This window comes from Larimichthys crocea, chromosome III, assembly GCF_000972845.2.
Source record: "Larimichthys crocea isolate SSNF chromosome III, L_crocea_2.0, whole genome shotgun sequence".
NCBI classification, from domain to species: domain Eukaryota; kingdom Metazoa; phylum Chordata; class Actinopteri; family Sciaenidae; genus Larimichthys; species Larimichthys crocea.
Window position 1 is genome coordinate 35,862,540 of NC_040013.1, and position 20,529 is coordinate 35,883,068.

Here is a 20,529-nt window from a genome sequence, read left to right on the forward strand (position 1 = left end):
GCTGCTGATTGTGATGTTACACATCCAGCAGCATCTGGCACTCTCAGGCGAGAATGACCTTGTTGGCATGAAAGGTCATAATGTCTATGATGCAAAGACAGGTATGGTATTCTAGCTAACATGGTGTTTTAATACTCTTTTTTAAAATTATTTATTTAATCTACACTGTTTGCATGTTATAGTGTCATTTTATACCAGGAAGTTTGTGGTTTCAAACCTGAACAGGATAATCAGACATAAATAAATCAGACAGACTAGCCATGCATCATACCAACACATTAAAAATATTCAAAGAAAGTTTTATTTATGTCTCAGTTACAAAGCACTTTTGTCACAAACATCTTTGATCATCACATTTACTGATGGAGACATGTGAAGTACAAATAAGTCAAGGTGATGTACCATATGCATGACAGCGGTAATACCTCTACATCATACAAAAAAAGTGGCCATCTTTAGAGGGACCTGAGAGGGATGACCTGCAACACCTCTTTCTCATCGGTCAGTCTCACACCAGAGGAGGAGCACCACAGGTTCGACCGCAGAACTGTGCAGGTTCTACAGCTGATTTAATTATTTAATTATTGACAATCGTGACAAAAACAACTAAAGCAGGAACTTGTACCCAGAATTATATAAACACACAGTGCTAGCTCTGAGAACAAAACCACATTTCAAGCAGGAAAAAGCAAAATATGTGAGTAAAAAAACAGAGATTATCATTACTATTAACAATTTAATAAAGAGGTCACAAGAAATATTTATTTACATTTTGGTTGTACCAGTTTACTCTGAAATAAAAATATAACTGCTAAATTGGCTGAATCATCAGCATCACGGTTATGAAAGCACCTTTGACCCAGAGAGATCAGTACTCATAACTGAATATTTTTACTGAAATGTTTTGGTTGCATTATTCTTTTTGTACCAATTAAGGCACATTTATTTTATGTCAGATTTAAGCTTCAGGAAATATTAATATATTCCCTAAAGTTCTTTAATAAAATAAATATCTCAGTTCTGGTGAGAATGTCTGCTCATCTCGACATGACTCGATGAACATTAAGCTCACTTTTGTAACAGATCAAATGTGTAATCACTGTCAGTGTTTTGTTCTCTTGTTCACTTTTGTAAAAAAAAGTCGACGCATGTGTGTTTGTGTTGATTTAGATATGCTTGCTGTAGTGCTGCGGCACTTTGGTTTGGACGTGTCAGTCTCTGGATGGAATGGCTTAATGCCAGTGTTGCATGAGGATACAGTAAGTATTACTGTATTCGAGTCCATTTTAATATATGTGAGTGTGTAACCCCGGCTATGACCCACAGGTCACACAACACTGTCTTTGGACCGACCTGAGAGAGCAGCGACCCAACAGCTTCAGCTTGTCACAGAAGCGAGAGGACATCGTGTTCTTCCTGCAAACTGGACCTGCACAAGAAAGACTGATGAAACACTGCAGTACAGATAATAGGTAAAGTAACGTTTATTTAGAGAGATTTGTCACAAAAAAAACAAAAAAAGACATATTGTCACGGTCGGATGTGTGTTGCATACCAACCTGTGCTGATCTTGCATTCCTGCATATTGCACTTCCTGAGTGTTTCTGGTTTAGAAATCTTCTCACACAGGCTGTTTGGCATTACAGCTAAATCCTGCTCACTCACACAGTTTGCTTCTCGCTGCTGCTGACCTCCACCACAAGTCACAGAGCACTGCAAAGTCACAAACAGTCAACATTTAGTCCACTTCTATGGCAAACACAATTGCCAGCCTAATTATTTATTACAAACAATATTCCAAATGCCATCAATGCCTTGAGTAAATCTCGATCATGTGTGGCTGACCTCCTCCCAGTCTTCAGCCTTCCAATGAGTGCAAGGCTTTAGACTGCACGCCTCTGTGCTGTTTGGCCTCAGCGTGGTGCTACAGCGATGAGGTGCAGGACAGTACACGAGCCGCTCCCTGAGGCCTTCGCCACAGCTGCCTGAGCACTGATGAAAATACAAAGATTTAAGGCAGGTGTATGCTTTTTGCAGAAATAATAACACAATTATTTATTATTAGTTATCAAAAGGTTGCATTAATTAACCGATTTAGCTAACATTCAACAGCTATGATCTATGATAATGACCCCAAATTACAGGAATACCAGAGAACTTTTAAGGATGTATATCTTTAATAGGTAACACACAGAGATTTGATGTGTATAATGCTCATACCGGTCCCCATGGTGATATACTCCAGGTCATACAGGGCTTGTGGGGGCAAGTCAAGGTGCTGACAGGTCTGCTGGACATGGCTTGACAGTGGAAAGGTCTGAGGGGACGTTTACTCTGAGAGTCTACACACTGGACATCACGGTATCTCCTTCCCACTACAGCACAGCTATCTGGACACTGTGGAAAATATCACAGTGCAATAAATGTCACATGTCAAGTAAAAACTGTAATTTGGATATGTAACAGCTAATAAGTGGCATTATAATTAAGTAATAAGTGTAATTAACAAGTAATAAATGTAATTTAACTTCAGGTAGTGGAGGAAATCTAACGTTACTCACCTTGCTCCAGCTGCCACTTTGCCAGGTGGCACAGGGCTGCAGGTGACATGTGCGTGCAGGCTCAGGTCTCTTTATGCTGGCACAGTCCTCATCATTTTGCGAGCTGCACACGACTGTCCTCCATATCGCTCCAATCCCACATGTTGTTGAACACTGGAGTAGGAAGGGTATTTGTCATTAAAACCTGGCTTGGGTATATGTTTATACTTGAGTGACAGACTGAGTAAAGTGACATGTGGCAATCATGTTTTAAAGTAAAACACTTTGGGAATGTCAAAAACAACAACCAGAAATTCTGAACTCCACCTGTGGTTTTGCATGTTTTAGCCTGAAAAAAGCAAATCCTCAAACTATTTTCTAAATCATTTGATTTATGGGCCCCAAAGAGACATTAGGAATAATTTTTCACTAGACCAGTGAAGGTTCACATGCAGCTAAAGAAATTTTTTTGTTTTGTTTTTTAAAACACTTTGAAACCGCAAAACTAACCCTTTTTGTGAATTCAAGGATGATCCAACATCAAAGCCAGCTGCTAAACAGCTATTATACTTTTCACATACTATATATTATATTTTAAACATCCACATTCTCTCCAAATTGTTGATTAAAATATTTATATTAAAGTTTCATGGAGGGAGTTTTCTGTCCCTTTCTAACAAGTTAATGTACATGCAAGACAAATTTATCAAAATTAAAAAATGTTCATTGTGAAAGATAAATTTCAAGTCACTTTCAAAGTTTTCAATTTTATAGCAGTCATAGCATACCTGGAATAAAAAGTTAGAAATGGGCCAGCAGACAATAAAGTTATAAAATGTTTGCACCCACCTCGCTCCAGTTTCCTACAACCCAGAATATATCCATGCTGATAGGCTGTTTGACCATCAGGTTTTCTTGGTCACCGGTGGAGCTGCTCAAAGGATTTTCTAGTTGATGGTTATGGCTCTCGGAGTGACTGCCTTTAGACCAGGTAGAGGGCTTTTTACCTCGAGAGACAGAGCTGTTTTTCTTGGGTGTCACAGCAGACTTCTTTAGTTTAACAATCTTCACTGTGGATTGGGGTGATGCTACAGTGGTGAATGGTTTTCTTGCAGTTGTAGAAGGAGCATGTGTCGTGTGGACTCCAGCTTTCGATGGGACTGAATGGTTCTTGTATATGGGAGTGGTGAGGGCAACCGTGTTCGTCCAGTGGCTGTATGCACTGATACGATGGGTGGTGTGGGGGTTGGTGAAGGGATAGTGGTGAGTGGTCTTTGCCCATGTTTTAGTACTTGTGTGTGGGGTGGAGTAGGTGGTGCTGGGTACTTTGGTTGTGTGCATTGTAGGTGGACTTGTTTGTGAAGTGGTTGTTATGAGTGTATGCAGTGTTGGTGTTGTTGATTTAAGAAGGTTTTTGAGTGATGTAGATGTGGTAACATCCAGGTCAATAATGCCCTCCTCCTCCATCGTCCTGTCCTCAACAACATAATCATATCCTGGAGTATACATCACCACATTTGGCGTACTTCCATCCTCTCCCTCCTCCCTCTCTTCTACCTTTTCCTTTTCCACACCAGATGCTTTCTTGTTCTTTTTAGCAGAATTGGCTTTAGATGGGAAACCTTTTCCTCTCTTATCATTATTTTTCTTCACTTTAACATTGAACTCATCATCATCTGTGTCTATGATTTTAGGGATTGTGGTTTTAGGGGTTGAAAGGGATGTGGTGGTCGGGATGAAAGCAGTTGTAGTTTCTTTGGTGGTTGTTTTCTTCCTCACAGTGATAGAAACTGTGGGTCCTGCTGTGGTGGTGGTGTTCATGGGAGCCCAGGTGGTTGTACTTGGATGCCTGGTGGGGTGGCTCTTAGGTGGATTGATGCGGCGGTACTTAGGAGGAGGCCCGGGTCTTCTACGAAGACCTGAGTTAGGGCAGCTCTGTAGGGCACACAGTGATCTGGTCCGAGGTTTGGTTGAGAGGTCGCAGGTCTTCTTGGGTGCTAATGTACAGGTGACTGTACGTGAGCGAACACCTCCTCCACATGTGACTGGGCACTGCATGGGTGGAAGAACACAAATGATCAGTTAAATCAGAGAAGTCATAAATAGAAAGGTTTAAGAGAAATAAAGAAGCAAGAAAACTGAATGACAAAAGAGTAAAACATACTTCTTCCCAGTTACCGACAGCCCAGTCCTGTCCACAGTGCACATCTCTGTTGCACGGGACTACAGGCTTGGGCTTAAGAAGATGCTTGCACTCAACAGGATGGAGCACCCTTTCCTCTCCTGACACAGTACGAACACAGAGCACTGTTCGCTTCCGTATTCCTTCTGATCCGCAGGTGGCTGTACACTGCTGCCAGCCACCCACCCACCACCTGAGGAAGAGGGGAAGGAAAGGAAGAGAGAGAGACTGCTGATTGAAGTGATTTGATGGGATTCAATAAGTAAATGTGGAGAACATGATAAATGGGACAATGATGGACAATGATGTCTCAGACTGAGGTAAAGGAAAAGAAGGCAGTATTACTCAACTGAAACATCTAGATTAGGCAGTGTAATGACTGCCTAACTGAAACCACAGTACAAAATGTTTTGAGGCCATAGTGCTGGCAGAAAAATTAAGATTTATTTGAGAGTAAGGACCTTGCAGGACAATCCATAGTCTTGCATTTTCGGTGTCTGTCTTCTGGACGGTTCTCTGGGTCACACAGTGCCTCGTCCACTACACCCTCGTCCATCTCAAAACAGCGCACAGGTTGGTGCTGCTCACCTAAAACAGGCAAAAAATTATTACTTAAAACCTTCAAACTACCACAAAGCTTTATAATAATACGTTTTACTGTTGAACACCAACCTAAGCCACAGGTGGTGCTACAGTCTGTCCATGCCCCATATCTCCACCTGTAAATCGGTTCGATGACCTCATTTCCTGTCACTTTGGTCTTTTTGATGATGTACTCATACTTAATACCTGGATTCTTCTCCTGAAACAACAACTGAAGAACCACATAGATTACAGTTAGTTCATAGAAATTCACGACTCACTACACAGTGAAAATAAAATATTTTACATACGTAAAAACAGATTTTTCATTTTTGTTACAGTATCTGGTGTCTTTGAACGAAGTCTTCTTTTGAGAGAACAATTGGTTAGAGAACTCTTATCCTCCTTTGTATGCTCTGATTGGATGGTTATCCTTGAAGCCTGTCTGTCTCTATCTCTTATTGGCTGAAATCACTTAATTTAGACAGTGGGAAAAATTCGAATTACATCTCTCCATCTCAGAATAATGAAATATTTAAAAACTGTGAAAATAAATACCCTGCTCTCCCTTCAAACACGTGCAACATCTGTAGTTTGATAGCCTACCTGCAGCATGACTGGCTGTTTGGTGGGTCCAGGAGCGGTGAGGTTCTCCATGTTCCCGCTGCGTTCGTAGTAGAAAGTCGTCCCACCAGCCTCGTACTCCCCATTCCACTGGATGATGAAGTTGCCGTTGAGGAAGTACTCCTCTGACGCCTCGCTCCTCAGTGCCAGGAAGTTACCTGCCTCCTCCACTTCCTTTACCAGGATGTCCCGCGCCCCCTCAGGTATCACACCCACGTCCGTATACCCTGGGAGAGTCGGGAGGGGAGTCAGAGTCACAGCAAGGTAATGGATGGCCCACCATGGCTGCTACCACACTCACATCCAGACTACCAGACAGTCTCTCTCTGATCTTTAATAGAGGGTGGGCTCAGTCTGTGGGGGTGGCTGGCATGTGTGTGTGAGTGTACGTGTGCGTATTCGGCGTGGGGGGCACTGCCCTGTCTCTGTTTTTTATTGTGTTTGGATGGGGGGGGGTGGGGGTTGGATTGGCAGGACGAAAGCAGCTATGAGTGGGTCTCTGGAGTTTAATGATGTTTGTGGGAAGGTGTGTGTGTTTCTGTGTTTGTGCAAAAGAGGGGGAGGTTTGCCCTTGGTCTAAGCCTTTTGAAGTCTTACACATCTGGGCTGGTTATCTGGAAAGGATGCTGTGTGCGGCAAACACACACACAGACAGAGAGAATGAGAGAAGGAATGACGAAGGGACGCTTTTATTGTTTTATTGCCTCTTTTACTATTAATCTGTCTTTGCCAGTTGTTGATTCTGCGTGAGTTATAGTTTTCAAGGCACAGTATTATCAGATCATAAGACACGTCTCTCTTTGGCCAAATGCAAACATGGGTCTGCAGACACATACACATACACACACATAACATCAGCCAAGTATAGCAGGACAAACAACTGCACAGTGTGGACAAGAAGGCTGCCATGACAACAAAGAAACAACACAATGGCGTAATGCTAATGAACTGTCCTGAAATGACTTTCTGCCTGTAGGCATAAATTTGAATTGTGCACTTTTTCACACTCTTCTGGTCCATACATCAAAGCTTTTCCTCATTATTAGGCTGCCTGTTTTGCATTACTACGATTTAATAATTGTATAAATTCTTATGTCTAATTCAATTTGTTTCCAGCTGCTCAAATATCCTTTGTGTTCAACTCACCAAAGCCTTCTCCTTTATCAAACGACTTATAGACCGTCTCACAGCTTGTGCCATCGCCCAAACAGACTCCACAACGATCCTCCACTGCGTTTGAGTCAATGCCAAAGTCACAGCCTACCTCCTACAGACAAAACACACACAAACACATAAAAAATCCAACCACAGACACATTTCAGACACACGTCACTTAAGATGATAAGTTTGCACAGAAAAACTCTTCCCTCTATTATACTGTAGTTACACTGCAGCTTGTCTCATATATCCTGCTCCACTATAACCACCCTCTTTTCTCTTCCTCTTTTAATCTCTTACCCAGCCACACTACCTTGCACACTCCGTTAACACAGATGCTCCTGGAGTTGTTGTTCATGAAGCATGGCGTTCCGTCTGTGACAGCATCAAGCATCTTCTCCGAAAAATACTCACTGACTGGCCGACAGTGCAGCTCACAGGGATGTACTAAAGATGGTTGGGGAAAAGAGGAGTTTAATTTATTTTCATTCCCATGAAATTCTGAGTCTGGTCAACTAATCTCAGCTATCAGGGATGAATGATGAAGCATACTTTAAATTGATGACAAGGCGTCATGAACCCAATAAAATAACATTTATTATGTATAAACAGTGATTTGAAAATATCAGACTGTACAAAAAGAATACACTAAACTGTACTGAACACTGTTTTCTCTTGCTGAGAAGCAGTCCGTGCATCAATGAGGGCTTTCCAGTGTAAATGCTGCCCCCTGTTGGGTGACATGCACAATCACATCTACACATCTTCTGTATGCAAAAAAGGGCTACTAGCTTATGTTTGTCAGTCTATCTGTAGTATCTGATTGTATAATTGTGTCTTTCATCTCTTACATGGGTTTGCCACAGGAATCCACTGGTAGAGCTCGTTGTGGTAGGGCACAGTGTCAAACTCACTGCACAGCATCTCTCGAAAGGTTGGTGTATTCTTTTGACAGGGTTTTGTGTTACAGGTCCGATAACGCTTCCTTTCCCCTGTGCAGTACTTGCCCCCGAACTCTGGTCTGTGGAAAACAGGTGCACACTTTGAATCAGCCGTACGATCAGTATCTTTTAAGGATGTCATCTGTTGTAGAAGACATGCCACTGAACTGCAAGAAAGGTTTATGGTATGAGGCAGATGAGTTGTGGTCGGAGGCAGGTGCATTAGTTCTTACTTAGGGTTGTTACATTCCCTTTCTGCTGACTGAACTCCAGTCCCACAGGTCCTCGAGCAGTAAGACCATGTACTCCACTGTCCCCAGCCTCCATTCACTGTCTCTGGGAGTTTACCCACAATTACACACTCTCCTGAGATACACCACTGAAGGGACAAAATGCTGGTTAGATCACTCAAATGACACTTGTAATATAACACATTTAATAGTCAAGGCTCTGCGCCAGTACCACCCTCATATCCGTAGAACTAACCATCTCCATCCCCAGGCTAATGAAATCCAAACCCCAACAAGACAAAGAAACTGCCACCGCCCACCTTCTCTGGTCCACATCGAGTGCCGTCTATGGGTGAGTCCAATTTGGAGCGACATGAGCCGTTCACAGAACACCAAAGGATCTGGCAAACGTTCTGAAAGAAAGACATAATCCAAAAACAATGAGAAAAAAAAACTCGTCTACAAGATTTCTGACATTCAGGTGCATAATACTTACATCAACCTCATGGCAGAAAGTAGCGTTTGGGCCATACTGGAGCTGGCACTGGTGGTGTGTGGTGTAGCGGACACCCAGGCGAGCCAGTGGGGTGGTCAGGTCCCTCTTGGAAGGACGATCATCCAGACAGAAACCCCAACCACGACTAAGGTAGACACACAAAGATATGACAGTTCATCTGTGACCTTTTGAAAGAGATGAAAAAAGAAAAAGGGAACAAGGTGTGGTGTTTGAGAGACACAGCTGACAGAGCAAGAGAAAGACTTCAGCAGGGGGATAGTTTGTTTAAGAGTAATCCTTCCTTGCGGCTTCTAGCATGCTTTTTACATTTGTACATTTGTAAAATGATAAAAATGTGTTCTATGTCAACATACAAGTGAACACTACTCACCACTTCCCTTTATAACGCACTTTGCAGTCTCCTAGTCGAGTGTTAAATGAAATACGGTGATGGAAAAACACCACCAGAGAACCAGAAACAATCATTATAGGAGAACATGCCGACTTAAAGGTCAACAAAAATGAACTGTGACCTCTGACTTTGCAGGAGCTTAAGGTGAAAAAAGGAATTATTGAATTCATCATTGACACAGATTTCGACAGAAAATGACAAGGGTCAAAGCAAACAGGGTGTGACCACCCTCTAATGTTCCTTTAGGCTCCTCTTGCTTTTCTTTGCCTTGCTGGATTTTCTGGCTTCAGATGAAGTGTGCTTGTTCAGCATATCTGCACTTATTGTTTTTGTTGCTCTTTGAAATAACTTGGTCTATGACGGTTTGCTACACATCAGTGCTTGTATAACTTAGATTTGTTCCAACACACACCCATTACAGTTTCTGGATCATTATCACCGCTTACATGCAAATCTGCTCCACCATCCAGGAAGAGTCACTGTGGTTTGGAATTACTCTTCTTTTTACCATAATTTCACAACCTTGGCATTTCACACAAGTGTTCCCCTCAAAGGAAAATAGTAATAAAGTTGAGGAAATCATGTCATTTTATATGATTAATGGCTTTAGAGGGAAGTATGAATTCAGCCTTACTCAAGAAAGCGTGTGATGTATTCTTTGGAGCAGGAAGACCAAGTGAGAGGCGAGCTGTCATACATCAGCTGTCTGGACATGATGAACGGGTGCCTCCCCTCCAGCTCACAGTCATTACCCTGGCCGTCATGATGGATCCCAAAGCTGTGTTTCAACATGACCAACACAAAGAAATGTTTTACAGGGAAAGTGTTCATGCTCTGCTCTAGTGCCATGGTGGAGATCTTCAGCTCTTAAATCTTTGTTTTTGTCTTAAATCATTTGCTGACAGTACAAAGTATCATTCATATTATTATTATATTCATTTCTTGTCCAAACAGAATTTTGCGATTATGGTAGATCATTTACACATTATATTAGCAACACATGGTGTGGGACATGAATGAAGCTTGCAGAAGGTTCCATTGGGAAAAGCACTTTTTAATAATTTGCCTGTTTTTCTTCATTAATTACTGAATCTAAACCATATGCCTGTTGCCTCTTTCATATATTTTCCTTCTGCTCTCAATTAAAAATTCAAAGGATATCAGTCATACAGTCATCATTAGACGTTGATAAAACAGAGTCTGTACCAACTCACATTTCATCAGCAATACTTGATATTCAGAAATATATCCATAAATTGATTTCTTCTGATCGAACTAACACTGAAGCTACAACTCAACAATGCTCTGGGGTAGGAATATGGGATTACGTCAAATATTGGTTTCTGTGTCACGGTAATCCAAAGCTGAAAACAAATCTAACTTCTCTGTGACTTCCTAAATGATCTACACCCACACCACATCAATCTTCTCAGGTATCAGTCTTTCTTCACGTCTGGTTATTAGATACTAGTCATTATTTGCATACAAACAATTCACTAAGGGGCAAAGGCGCTGATGCTAGGAGATTTAATAACACAACCATATATTCTTCTACAGTAAGGGATGATAGGAACAAGATTCTTTCTTTGTCATATGGCTCATTGTTATTATACTTAATTATTCATAACAATTACAAATCTACAGACACACACACAGACCTGTGGCCCATCTCATGAGCGACTGTGAAGGCGACAGGTAGGCCTGAATCCTCATTGATGTTGCAGCTGCGGTGTGGTTGACACATCCCAGACAGATGAGACAGACCCAGGGTCTCACAGGGCTCATTCATTCCAGCACAGATGTCTTTCCTTGGTGGGGTGTGGGGGGCACAGGCAAATTGTGTTTATACATGCCACATTTCCAGAGTGTATGATTTATCCACTTAATTTAAGTTACCTACTGACAGTGCTGACAAATGCTTATGTGTGTATCACTTGCCTGGTAACCAACACAGCCACATCATGATGAGCTGGGTGTGTGTCACTTTGTGGATTTAGGTTTTTCTGCCAAGCACAGAAACTGGCCAGAGTTGTGTCTGCATGGTGAACAATCTTCAACCCTTTCTGCAACAAACAGCAGAGATTGAAACATCATTCTGCACATTTTTGGCATCATTTGGATTATTTACATTCTGTCATTTAAGAAGAGCTTCAGATTTGTTTTGGCCCTGAAGTAAAATATTTGTTTTCATTCTTTCATGGGGACTTTAGAGCAGTGTAAGTTACAGTGCAGTAAACTGCAGATGTATAGTAGGGCCACGAAGGACATGATTTTAGTTTGCGTTTTCTTTCAACGCAGATGTTAACTATACTAGTGATGACAGTTTTAAAGTTCTGCAAATAGGGCTTTCTGTGTAATCACAGACCTTTTATTTAGTTACAGACAAGATTTTGATTGTTTTCATGGTCGGTTTTGTTTGTCACACTTTCAGCCATATGCAGATGTCTTATGTAAATCAAGGTGACCACATAATGTTCAGTGGGGCTTGAATCTGGATACTCAAGACGTTTGAACCACGGCCAAGTGAATGTGAGTCTCGCAGTTCACTTCACCTACTAACAACCCCAGTAAGGAATGCCTCATAGATGTACTGTATGTGTGCTTTTCTTGTTCCAACTTTTATATACGTGTTGCCAAAGCAAGACTCGAATTAAAGTTTATTGAGAAAACTTTCAGGTGAGTGTTACCTCCTCTCCCTGCAGTAGAATGAGACGAACCAGGATGACGTGAATGGCATTCCCAATACTGGCATCATGAAAGATTCCAGCCACCTGTCAACACAGAAATCTTTCACGACTTAAAGTATTTAAAAACCTCTGGACAGATACTTTTAGAACAAATGTATAGAGTGAAATAAAAAGTTAATTCCAACTCCTAACCATGTTCATGATGGTGAAGATGTAGGACTCCACATTATCGCTGCCATGGTATTCTATGAGTTTGGAGTCAGCCACCACCATCGTCTCCACCCACCGCTCTCTGCTGACTGAGCGCTGCGAGCGAGAACGAACCTGATCCTCCCCCTTCTGCTGCTCCCTCTCCCATTCTTCCCTCTCTTTCTCCACCTGGACAAAGTCGCTTGGAGCATCTACAGCATGGAAAATTGAAGACATCACTTGCAGTACACTTGTGGTTTATCCTTGCTTGACACAGAAGAATACTCACTCGTGTACAATTACACAAACATCTGCAGTATTATATAGATACACACATTCAGATACACACCCTGAACTCCACATGGGCTGGGTGTTTCTTTGGATTTAACACTGCGTTTTTTTCTATGACTTTCTGCAGTAACTCTTGGATAGACAACGTGAGGCTCTGGAGTCCCTGCAGGATCATCAGGAGATTTCTGGACAGGTTCAATAAAATAGTGTCCTTCTGGCAGGGAGAAGAAGCCTCTCTAAGGAAAATAGAAATTACATACATTATTATTATTATGCACTTGATTTGATTGACTGACTTCCTGTGCACTGAAAAAGACGTCCATACCCAAATCTGAAAGACCAATCTACATTGTCTTACTTATTATGGACATGACATTTACTCAGTCTCAGCTCATGCATTCCTCGACAGTGACTACAACAGAGGTACTACAAAAGGTACAGCCTAGTAATTATCATGCCTGTGCGATGCAATATTTATGAGTGCAACAACAAATCACCAAAATTGTAGAGTTTCAATAATTCCCACACTTAAAGGTGAGAGGTTGGACTTTCTCTTGAGAGGCCTACAGAAAAGGTCATTCCTCAGTAATTTCCATCATTAGTCACCAGATCTTTATATGAACCTTTCTCCTTCCCTGAGGCACATTCTCTGTCTGCTGCAGAAGCAGTACAGCCTTTTTTTTCCTCAAGTATGCCATGCATGTTCTTACTGGTACGGACTATTTACCTGATGATCGTTGAGGTCTGCTGGTGAACACACACATAGACAATACACCGAAACACGCCCTCATGCACAAATATACCATACATGCTTGCAAACACACAAAAGAGGCTTCTGTCAAATCTCTCTGACTTTTCCTTGTAAACACACGTATTATGAATGTTCCACCTCCAGCTCACTGTTTGTGAGTGCCATTCATTAAGGTGATAGTGTGTGTATGTGTGTGTGTGTATGTGTGGGTTTTATGTCAAGCTGAGTCCAAACAAGCCCAGACTGTTCCAGGATAAACGCCTCCCTCTCCCCTTAAACCAACTCGCAAAAGACAGAGTGAGAGCAGGATGCATAATTCTTTTAATAGTCAAACAGATAAGTACAACTGAGTGAAAGAATTTTTATTATTTTGATTTTCTTTTGCTTCAGCTGTAATCATTGCTTAATATTAAAATGTTCATGCACATGAATAATTGCACGCAATTTTCTCACTCAACTGAGAAAAATCAAATAGGAAAATCAAGAATTCTGATTCTTGGCTGTCTTTTCTGTGTTTGAAGAGCCAAAGGCAGATGTAAAAAATTAGGCCATGCACCACTTACAGTTTGGACAGTCTGGGTTCCAAGGGTCTACCCCGCAGTTTGCTGCAGTTACGCGATGTTCAGCTTTCTGGGTCATCCTGACAAGTTTATATGTGTTTCTTGGGACATGTGTTGAAACCACATTCATTCAGCAGTCTGCAGAGTGCTGACTGGGTATCCTGTTTCACCACTCAGAGGGTTCAGAAAGTACAAAACCAGAGGAGCACTCCCTTTTGAAAGACTATAACACTCCACCTGTTACACTGAACCCAGTAAAATTAGATCCACAAACTTTGTAAGAAACAGCTGATCAGGCTTGTTATTCCATGTGAAACCACCAGAAGAACAACAATAACGTTGCAAATGATAAACAAAAATCCTCTGTATATGTCTGAGGTTTAGTTACTTTTTTTCCAAACTCAAATTAAAGAATTGAAAAAGGGTTTTCCAGTCACCCACAAAACATTCAGGCTGATATGTCTACAGTCAGCTGGGAAAGCCTCTCACAGGCCGTGTGCAGAAAACACTGATTTAACCCCTGCTCCATGTTTCATACTCTTTGACATGATTTTATCAGAAATTTATTTTCGCATATTTAAAACACATACATAAATATGATAAGAGTTGTCTTCGTTATCATGCCTCCTTGTTGTCTCGTATATGTTTTCCCTCTAAGTGAGTCCCAGCAGAAAAAAGCAGGTGGTGGAGATCAACCAGGAAGGAATGCTACCAAGAGGCCCATCCAAACATTCAGACCATTGCTCTGCATGATCTGTATTATCTGCACACTGAATGCAGTCCTGCTGTGCAGTCTGCAAGGCTTTGCTTGTATGGTGTGGTTATGGTGTTACTTGTGATCCTTAAATTACCATCTACAGATCCTGTGTGATGTCTGCGCTCAACAAAGAAAGAGACAAGCTTGAAAAGATACCAACTAGGACTTTGTTTTCCGTTTTGACAAAAACAGGGGATTATTCTGGAACAGTTTTTGCCCTTTTTTGCTCTGCCAGCTCAAACAACTTTGCACTGGATTTCCCTTTACACTTTCGCCACCTCTTCTCCCTCTGCCACCTCCTGCCCTTCTCCTCCTCTTCTCCATTAATCCCCCTCCTCTGACCTAGAGGAAGCATGTTTGGGTGTGAGGTGCCAGAGCCAAGGGAGGTTACCATAACACGGGTCTGTGTTCTAAATACATCGGCCATGTGGAACTGCTTTACTAGTGTTTCCTGCTTCTGTGGGTTTTGTAGTGTTGGCCAACTGGGTCTGGAATAAAGTCTCTGCTGTTACACAGCCTGTGGCCTCTGCAGTGATTAGTGGGACACAAGGAGAGGTGGGGGCGGATGGTGCTTATTACTGCAATATGATTAATCACAATAATTTACTACCAAACAAAGTTGCATTTATTCTTAGACAGCTGTTTTCTTGATAATTACAGGTTTCACTACACTTATATACCTTCCGTTGTTTTTATTTTTTCACTTCAAAAGATAATTCTGCCTGTGAGCTGATTTCTGCCCCGGAGGTCAAAGACATTATCATTTTTCATCTGAAGAGTGCGAAGAAACATGCATTTAAGTGAGGGAAATATTTACATAATCGGTTTGAACTTGCATGTTCTTGCTTTGTGTTGCGCCTCAGGGATTAGTGTGAAGCCTCTATATAGGAAGCTTTAGCATTGCTTGAATTCAGTGTTTTCCCACAGAAACAAAAAAGGACAGTGATAGCCACCAACGTTTCACATGTAATGTGAAAAGAAAATGTGAAGGGGGACCTGAACTTTGTATAGACATGACCACCTGTAAAGTGAATATGGCTCACAGCAACTATGCCAAATCTTGGTATGTAAATCAAAGATACAGTCATTTGGGGGAGTCAGAAACTCAGAAATACCCAAGGACAGATCTTTTTGATGTCTTTTATGTTTTTTGGATATTTTATGTATATTTTATTTGGTGTGAAATTATGTTGAACAGCAATATTGGGCTATCTTGGTTTAATTGTTCATTGATCAAATAATATAATCAAGATCCCAAAGGCATCCAGGAACTGAGCAAAAACTAAGAAGTAAACTAAGTAAAAAAGTAAGCTTTTTCCATGCTATTTCTTTTGCTACTTGGTCTGCTTTTTCAAGCAAAATGCCAACAATTATCTGGTTCCCAAATGAGAAGATTTGCTGCTTTTCTTTGTCCTATACTTGTAAAAGTAAGTTGAATCTCTTTATGTTTTGGGCAGTCTGCGAAAACAAGAAAATGTCATCCCCACGGGCTCTAGGAAATTTTGAGGGGCATTTTTCATTTCATTTAAAAAAATATTTCACAACATTACTGACAACAATGAGGAGTCAAACCAATAGTAAATGTTTGACATGTCTTTGTTAACTTCATTCTTGCGCAACATAAATGATTATCATGAATTTATATGTTGAAACAGTCCATCTTTCCTTGCATGATCTCCACATGAGCTGGCAGGGTTTCCCTCCCACATCTGTCTGCCTGAGTTTTGCTCTTTAGTGGTCTCTCTCTGTGGTTTTAGCTGCTATAAACCTTCTTCCACTGCACAGAAAATCAGTGTAATAGATCATAGTGGTTTCCCTTGTAAGTTGGAGAGAAGGGACTAACTGGAGCATTCAGGATTGTAGGAAACTACTCCTAATGTGGTAGGTTGACGATAATTGGAATCTAGAGTGTCATAAAACACGTTTCTAATAAAGTGCACAAGATTTGTCAGGAAGAGGCAGTGCAACCCACACAAACATAACAGAAAGGCAGGAGGCAAGACCCTGCAGGATAGGCATTCCTGCTGTGAGACAATCAAACACGAACACAGAAACATTCTTCATGACTAAAACTGACACATCCCATCATTACCAGAGAAGTTCGGGAAGTTCGTCCTTTTCCATATCCTCCTTCTGTTTGGTTGTTTCAAGATATTGGTGTAAATTAATTAATCTGTTTTTATTTAAAAAATACTGAAGAGGTGTCTTTTGTATATTATTTTCTGAATAAAGGCCTTAAAAACTCAAATTCTCAACAGGGAGCACAGCATCGATTTCTCCAGAAATGTTCATATGGTGGATATATCTTTTAATAATTAAAATTCTCCTGTCTTTCTGCTGTCCAGCTGTCTTCTCTCCTTTGTGGTTGCACTACTTTTTGATTAGAAACACTAGCTGAAGTTAAAAAAAGAAGCACAAATTCTTTGAACAAAAAGTATGGCTCTATTTCCTGTCTCTCCATCTGTCAGATCTGATTGTCCAAGTCTATAAAAATGTGCCAAAATCTATTACTGAAGCCCTCTTTCAGCGTAGAACAAAGTAACAGTGCCGGTCTAAAGGGTGGGGGTTGCAAAAAGAGTTACTACAGGAACAGACATTGATGTGAATGAATGAATGAGAGTGAGAGTGAGAGGGTAGAGGAAAACATCTGAGAGACAAAGAAGACAGAAAGGGTCTCATGGCTGGCCGAGAAGCAGCAGCCGTCAGCGGGTCTGCAGCACACTCGTTCTGCAAATAGTGTCAGGAAGTCTTTGAAGGGCAGACTAACACACAGGGCATGGTCAGATGGAAGGGTTTGCTCAATAGTCTATGACTGCCTACACCACATACCAGCTTCCCCAGAGTGATGCCCCCCATTCTCCCAGAAGCAACTAAAGAGATTTGATCTTTAGTGCAGATTTAGAGAGGAAGATGCTGCAGAAGACTTAATTTAATGAATGAAGAAGAGGTTTAAATCCACTTCTTTGCCGTGTTATGCATGCAAAACAACATGATTCCTTACCAGTCCCTTGCATGTGCTGATGGCAGCAATTCCTCTCACATCAGAGGCTTCCACTGTGCCAAGAAGGTGACAGGAATTCCCCTCAGAGAGATGATGCTCAGTCTTGTTGGCACTGCCATTCCTCCTCTCCAGGATGTAGTCACTTGAGACGAGGTGATTGTTTTTGGTCAAATTGAACATTAAAGCCCGACCCTTGTAGTTGACCTTGTAGTAAACCTGTCCCTCCAAGCCGAGGGGTCGCAAGTCACGCCTGACTCGCTCACCCTTGAAGTGGTGAGACACAGAGTGGGAGATGAGCTCTCCATCAGCGGTGGTCTTCACTGGGTGAACGAGGGACAGATCAGACTGGGATAACTGACCTGCAGAATAGAGTTGAGGAAAATACAAACTTTTTACCTTTAGTGCATGATGATATCGACATGCACTTAACCACACAAACGTTTCCACTCATGCACTCACATGCACAGAAATGCAACTTCTGCAGCACACTAACCTTGCTCTGCAAAGAATGAGAGGAGTCTGCCAGAGTCGGAGAGCTCTTCGTGGCTGGCTGCCAGAATTAAAACAAAGTGTAGCAGAAAGAGAACCGTGCACTCCTGCGAACATCGCATATTTCATGTAACCAAACTCAAAACACTGCAAAAGAGTCCTGGACATTGGGGTTCCAGTGGCGTGACAAGCGACCACTTCGATCCTGCGCTGCACTTTGTCATGTCATGGACAAGCTCAGAAATCTGAAGGGAAACATGCATCGAGCTAGACTGGGAGCTAGATCATGGTTTAAAGAGGGAGAAAGCTCCGGCTCTGCCGAGGAAGGAGGGGAGGAGTGTTCTTTGGGATAGTGTCTACTTTCCTTGTGAGGAGCGAGGAGCGAGGGGGAGCGGGGAAGGATCACTGCTGCAGCTTCGACCTGAATAAAACAGCCGTCCTGTGTGTGTCCAGACTTGTCATTAAATCGTGAACCAACACGAGACAATGCATTGCAAAAAAGAAGGGAAAAAAAATGCTTGAACAAATTATTAATTGATAATAATCAGTCTGTAAATACAGCATCAAAACAAAACACCAGATTTACTCCAACCCCAACAATCAAAGTTGGTGTTGATTCAACACCTTACCAGTATTCAGCATAAGCAGTAAGCCCTCAGTGTTAAAGTAAACAGATAGGACTTTACTACTACCTATAACACACAGATATGAACTTCCTCAGTCCTTATGTAAGGCTCAGATTACATATTTTATAGCAGCTATTAAGACTACTCAAATATGAACTTATGAATGGAAACACTGCTGTGTAATGTGTGTAGATAGTGTGTGAAATCACACTGCTGTTCAGCTCAGGTACAGTTATGTCATTGTCTACCTACCTATCAGTCCTTCATGGTAAAATATTATGCATATGAGAAGGCATAGACATGTACTCCAAACTTAATTATATCTATGTGCATTTGTATTTTTTTTTATTTGCATGCCGTGCTGTCTGTGTCATGTTTGCAGAAAAAAAGGTCTAAAGTCAAACAAAAGACACATCCTGTGCAAACACCATTCATTCTTTACTTTTATTTGAGGGTAAGGAACAAATATTTGTTCATTACATATTGCTGCTGCAGCTTTTGAGCACTGACTTATATACGGGCATGTTTGAATTCAACCTTTTTGCCAACAGAGTTCATAAAAGTTTCTAGTGTGCAGGATTGTAGCAGATGCAAGGAAAGTGTTCCTTACAAAAAATGAACTGGCTCCTTCCAGCTTCCACTGATTTCCACTGTAAAAGTGAAAATCCCCAAGAGAGATGTTTGTGTTGGACTGAGGAATAACCCTGTGTAGGACATTATTTCCAGATAAGTCCCTGTGAACTATACTGTAGCTCAGGGTAAAATGCTTTTCTGGGGCGTATCCTCTGAAGACCTCTCTCAGTAAATACTGCTGTTGTTCAGTTGTCTAATATTCATCCCTGGAGCAGATTTACGTGTGACTAAATGGCTACGGAGACTTGACACATTCCCACCTGCTTTGTCTTGGTCAATGGAAGACAAAGGGGAGGCAGACAGTGCAGCAGTAAAAGAATCTTGTATACTGTATAGGCATATGGGGTCATGGACCACCAACAACTCTGCAGAGTTGTTCCAATCTTGGCAAAGGCCCAAAGACACAAACACATTTTGGAGTAGCGAGATTATAATTTTGGAAAGTTCAGTGCTCCACTTAAAATAACTAAGCAAAGCACTGATAGCATACAGTTCCTCCCCAGTACAGTATGGCCCATTAGTCATACTAAAGAGCTAAAGTTACCCTAACATGACCCAATAAAATCAGCATGCAACATAAGTAGTGAGCTCTTTATGTTGAGGTTTTAAGATAAATTTTTTAAAAAACAGCGATTTTAGAGCAAATAAGAGCTGCCTTACTGGAACCAACACACCCCTAAAAGTGCTTAGTGCTTTAGTGCTTTGCTACTCAAGGAATGTATACCTGCCATTCTGGGATGTTTGCCTGATTTATGAGGAACTTTAGTGCTCACAACGGTCTCAGTAAATCAAAGTGATCACACGTTTTTGGATGAGAAGATTGCTTTTTAGACATGAATTGCATCATCTTATGGCATGTATTGTTGTGGCGGGCAGCCAGTTTTCGTTGCATCTTTGCATCTGTATCCAGATTGTGGTCCAGTCCAGAAAGCTTTCTGGATTAGGTTAAATCCCAGAATAAATCACCGTCTTGTCATTCCCTGAGACATTACCCAAACTGACCCCCTGAAGTCCCCTGTTACTGTAATGTGCAACAGACTGTGAAATGTCTGAATCTGGGAAATAATCAGGACCCTTTGTTAGTCTTAGGTAGGTGGGAGAGAGAGAGACAGAGAGGCTTTTACATTCCACATTCCTCTTAAGGGCTTCCCTGTGTTGTTGTGAGTAACATGTCTGACAGGTTTGGTCATATTGCTGTTTCTCAAAATGTATCAAATCTCAGGTTAGCATTTAAATGTTTTAGCAGCTGGGTTAGTGGTTGATGTTCTACATGGACAAGAGGAACTGGAAATTAATATATGACTTTAAAAGAGGATAAATTAAATCAGTGAAATGAAGTTGACGCTCAGAGGAAAAGCAGAGGAAAGTGTAGCATACACT

The 20,529-nt window shown here is 41.5% G+C and overlaps 1 protein-coding gene across 1 annotated transcript; it reads right to left on the reverse strand.

Moving 5' to 3' along the window:
• Nucleotides 1–313: 313 nt before the first annotated feature.
• Nucleotides 314–18,288, reverse strand: adamts12 (ADAM metallopeptidase with thrombospondin type 1 motif, 12). Its single transcript, XM_010735974.3, has 24 exons — nucleotides 17,895–18,288; nucleotides 17,402–17,760; nucleotides 12,391–12,568; nucleotides 12,045–12,253; nucleotides 11,853–11,936; nucleotides 11,104–11,228; nucleotides 10,824–10,973; nucleotides 9,800–9,943; nucleotides 8,754–8,898; nucleotides 8,578–8,670; nucleotides 8,261–8,406; nucleotides 7,938–8,107; nucleotides 7,400–7,533; nucleotides 7,075–7,195; nucleotides 5,911–6,155; nucleotides 5,395–5,536; nucleotides 5,184–5,310; nucleotides 4,705–4,915; nucleotides 3,390–4,592; nucleotides 2,562–2,714; nucleotides 2,221–2,397; nucleotides 1,846–1,992; nucleotides 1,560–1,713; nucleotides 314–1,429 (listed from the first exon to the last, which is right to left on the reverse strand). The coding sequence occupies exons 1-24, from the start codon at nucleotides 18,010–18,012 to the stop codon at nucleotides 1,314–1,316; spliced, it is 4,851 nt and encodes a 1,616-aa protein (XP_010734276.3). The 5' UTR covers nucleotides 18,013–18,288; the 3' UTR covers nucleotides 314–1,313.
• Nucleotides 18,289–20,529: the final 2,241 nt, after the last annotated feature.